At 41.7% G+C, this 4,677-nt stretch overlaps 1 protein-coding gene across 1 annotated transcript in view; it reads right to left on the reverse strand.

Moving 5' to 3' along the window:
- Window positions 1-2,870: 2,870 nt before the first annotated feature.
- Window positions 2,871-4,677, reverse strand: part of ARMCX2 (armadillo repeat containing X-linked 2) — a 3,570-nt gene continuing 1,763 nt past the window's right edge. The window contains exon 4 of the mRNA XM_077776435.1: window positions 2,871-4,670. Within this exon, the coding sequence (XP_077632561.1) occupies window positions 3,263-4,670 (1,408 nt within the window). The 3' untranslated portion in view covers window positions 2,871-3,262. The remainder of the gene's footprint in view (window positions 4,671-4,677) is intronic.

Here is a 4,677-nt window from a genome sequence, read left to right on the forward strand (position 1 = left end):
GGTCATGAGTTCATAACCTGAGCCAAAGTTGGACACTTAACCGACTGAGACACCCAGGAGCCCCAATCCCTCTCTGTTTCTATCTTATTTTTCCTTCCCTTTCCTTATGTTCATCTGTTGTCTTTCTTAAATTCCACATATGAATGAAATCATATGATATTTGTCTTTCTCTGACTGACTTATTTTACATTGCATAATACAGTCTAGTTCTATTACATTGTTGCAAATGGCAAGATTCTATTCTTTTTGACCATCAAGTAGTATTCCATTTTATATATATACCACATATTCTTTCTCCATTCATCAGTTGTTAGACATTTGGACTTTTTCCATAATTAGGCTATTGTTGGTAGTGCTGCTACAAACATTTGAGTGCGTGTGCCCCTTCAAATCAGCACTCTTGCATCCTCTGGATAAATTCCTAGTAGTGCAATTACTGGGTCATGGGGTTGTTCTACTTTCAATTTTTTGAAGAACCTCCATACTGTTTTCCAGAGTGACTGCACCAGTTTGCATTCCCACCAGCAGTGCAAAAGGGTTCCTCTTTCTCAGAATCCTCACCAACATCTGTTGTTGCCTGAGTTGTTCATTTTAGCCATTCTGATAGGTGTGAGGTGGTATCTCATTGTGGTTTTATTTGTATTTCCTGATTATGAGTGATGTTGAGCATCTTTTCATGTGTCTGTTAATCATCTGGATGTTTTCTTTGGAAAAGAGTCTATTCATGTCTTTTGCCCATTTATTTCTTCACTGGATTATTTGTTTTTTTGATGTTGAGTTTAATAAGTTCTTTATAGATTTTGGATACTAACCTTTTACTTGTTATGTCATTTGTAAATATCTTCTCCCATTCCATTGGTTCCTTTTTAGTTTTGCTGATTGTTTCCTTCCCTGTGCAGAAGCTATTTATTTTGATGAGGTTCCAATAGTTCATTTTGGCTTTTGTTTCCCTTGCCTCCAGAAACACGTCAAGTAATAAGTTGCTGCAGCCGAGGGCAGAGGTTGTTGCCTATTTTCTTCTCTAGGATTTTGATACCTTTCTGTGTTACATTTAGGTATTTCATCCATTTTGAGTTTATTTTTGTGCATTTAATAGAAAAAGGTCCAGGTTCATTCTTCTGCATGTCACTGTCTGGTTTCCCCAATACCACTTGCTGAAGAGACTCTCTTTATTCCATTGGATATTCTTTCCTGCTTTGTCAAAGATTAATTGGCCATATGTTTGTGGGTCCACTTATGGGTTTTCTAGTCTGTTCCATTGATATATGTGTCTGTTTTTGTGCCAGTACCATACTGTCTTGATGAGTACAACTTTGTAATACACCTGGAAGTCTGGGATTGTGATGCCTCCAGCTTTGGTTTTCTTTTTCAGGATTGCTTTGGCTAGTTGAGGTCTTTCTGGTTCCATACAAATTTTAGAATCGCTTGTTGTAGCTCTGTAAAGAATATTGGTGTTATTTTGATAGAGATTGCTGTCTTTATAGCTTCTTATGTTGACTACCAAATTGCCTTCCAGATAAATTGTGCCAATTAATAATACCCACCCACCCCGTTTCTATGTATTCCCCTACCAGGAGTCCCTATCTCTATCCTTGCCTCAGGTGTCACGCACTTGTATAAAAATGAGGATTTCGTGAGGCACCTGGGTGGCTCAATCAGTTAAGCATCTGACTCTTGATTCTGGCTCAGGTCATGATCTCACAGTTCATGGCATTGAGCCCCATATCCAGCTCTGCATTGACAGCATGGAGCCTGCTTGAGATTCTCTCTCTCTCTCTCTCTCTCTCTCTCTGCCACTCCCCCACTCACAGTGCACTCTCACTCTCTCTCAAAATAAATAAACTTTAAAAAATGAGGATTTCACGAAGGTTGTCAAGAAAGCAGGCTGGTTTTGAAGAACCTCTGGACCCATTTTCTACGTCCATTGCTTCAGTGGGCCAGGGAGGAGAGCAAGGAAGATGCATCTGCTCTTTAATGAATTTAGGGGTAAGGGTGGGGTTACCATAAAAGCCTCACCACTGCCCCTCTTCTAAAAGAAGACAGACCTAAATCCTAGGGGGAAAAACACTCTTTGTAATGAGTCTTTCTTTCTGTCACTATGCTTTGTCTCATCATTAGAAATAACTCACCTTGATCACCAGAAGTGCCCAAGAAAGAGGATTTCTTTGTTAGGACTTGCATCAGATCACACAATTCTCCCTCTTTGACAACCTACAGCCAAGTCAGGCAGCAGATCTTGTTACTTTTGTTGCTGTTGTAAGCATCTCATTCCCACCATTCCCTAACAGTACTTCTAGTCATCACCCTATTTCATCCTTTACAGTCTCATGTTCAGTTTATCATAACTTCCTAACAATAGTTCTCGTTTCCAGTCTCTATGCCTAACCCCATCCCAGCTCCAATCCATTTTGCACATGGCCACCAGATTATTTCTCCTTTTGTCAAAAATGTCCAGTAACTCCCAAGATATTTCCCTGTCAGTTGAATGTTCAGGATCTTCCCCAAACATTTCCTACCCTTCATTTCCATCTTTTTCACTCATCCTTCTCTTCCCACAGCTTCCATTTCAGGCAAATTGGTTGCCTTCTTATCACAGGAACAGGTTTCCCTCTTCATGCCTTTCTTCAAGCCATCTTCTCCACCTGAAATGCCCTTCTGTGTTCTCTCATGCTCTCCCTTCAGGGCCCAGCCTAAGTGTGTCCTTCCTTCTTAAAGCTCTCTAGCAACTTCTTCATTTAACCAGACAGCATATATTTGACAATGAACATATGCCCAGGTGCTGTCAGTAATCCTTTTGTATTTATACACTTTATCTCACCAGCTAGAATTTAAATTCAAACACAAAACCTTTTTTTTCATCAGTCAAAACATACAACTTTATTGATGATACACAAATGAAATCTTTGGTGGATAAATTCAAGTCAAAACAAATGACAGAAGTGTAGGCTATTTATGATGGACAAGTTCACTGTCAATTAACATAGAGGAACCAGTAAAAATATTTCCATTCAAGCAGCACAATTAAAGTCACAAATGTGTTTTGAATACAAGAGGACTATATTTGGTATTCATAAAATGGTTCAGCTTAAAGCTGGAGACTGTCACAGATAACATCACTCTGGATGATAAATTATTCAAAACTGACAGCTGAATGGATTCCTTACTATATGAACAAGGGGGAAAGTAGTAACTCTCAATTTTCATTGCTTCCAGACTGGAAAACCAAGAAATTTCTTCAAGTCTTTTGAGAACACATAGCCAATCAGAATTTGTCCACTAGTTTTATAACTTTCACTTTCACCAAGAGGTCATGGTGGTCTGCTAAGGCTCGAATTTTCTTAACGCACACTCCAGATGTAGTACATAAGTAAAACAGGGAACCTTTATTGAATTCTCTGTAGTTGAATACTTCTGCTCTGAGATTGTCATAGATGATCTCAAATAGAGTAAGGGCATTAATAAGAATCTCAGATTCCACATAGGAATTATAAAGAGAACTAAATGATGATGGCACTTGGGTGCTGAGCAGTTTTTTTAACATATCTGGATTTTCAGCAAAATTCGAAAGTATTTTCAAAATTTCAACCTTGATTTTTCCACCTCCCTGAGATAACAAACGGAAAAAATTTGCAATGGAATTGACAAGCAGGTGTTGGTAGTCATTGGTAATAGTCATGTTTGTTAAAAATTTTAGTCCAACTACCTGTACTGCTGAGTTCAGGTTAGAGGCCATGATATCATCCATCACTTTATTCATATATACCTGAAGTCGGCCCTGATTTTCATAGTTCTCACTCAGGTTATTCATGGCCATTAAGGCTTTTTCCTTAATGTGGGGATCAGTTTTGTTGATCATGTTTGCAATAATTGGGAGGCCTCCCAATTTGCGAATTGTGTCTTGGTTGCATGAATAGTTGGCATTGTTGCTCAGAGTGAGCAAAGCTACCTGTTGGATGAAAGGATCATCTGATTTTTGAAGCAAAGCAAGGACTTTCCTGAGGTCTCGGACACCTAGAATCTCATCTATTTCATAAGGAAAAGGGCGCTTCTGCATGGGAACGGGTCTCCTCCCTCTCCCTCTCTGCTGGGTTTCAGGCTCAGAATCTGACTCTGACTCTGTGTCAGTCCACCCAGACTCCCCTTCCTCAGAATCAGGGATCTCTGCCAAGAAAGCCTGTCCTCCATTAGCAGAGGCTGCAGCAGCTGCTGCAGCCCCATCCCCAGGGCGGAAGCCCAGCCCCAATTCGTCTACTTCAATCTTGTTTTTCTTGCCCTTGCCCTTGCCCCAAGTCCGAGACTTGGTTCCCTTGGCTCCACCTTTGGGAACAGCTCCAGTTGCTGATCCAGCCTTAGGTATAGCGCCGGTATGAGCCCCAGGGGTTGCTTTCTTGGAGGTGGCTGCCATTCTAGGGGATCCTGAAGTCCCAGGAACCTCTGCAGCCCCAGTAGGCACTGTTGCCCCAGAAGGCACTGCTGCCCCAGAAGGCACTGGCGCTGCAGTAGGCGTCGCCCATACAGGAGCCTCCATAGCCTCGGTAGGTGCTGCTACCTCGATAGGTGCTGCCGCCTCGGTAGATGCGGGTGCACTGGGAGGCATCACTGGCGCCCTGGGAGGTGCTGCTGGAGTCCCGGGAGCCTCTGGTGTGCCAGAGACTTCTGGTAGTTTGGGAACCCTTG

Source organism: Crocuta crocuta, unplaced genomic scaffold (assembly GCF_008692635.1).
Source record: "Crocuta crocuta isolate KB4526 unplaced genomic scaffold, BGI_CrCroc_1.0 scaffold1529, whole genome shotgun sequence".
Lineage (NCBI taxonomy): Eukaryota > Metazoa > Chordata > Mammalia > Carnivora > Hyaenidae > Crocuta > Crocuta crocuta.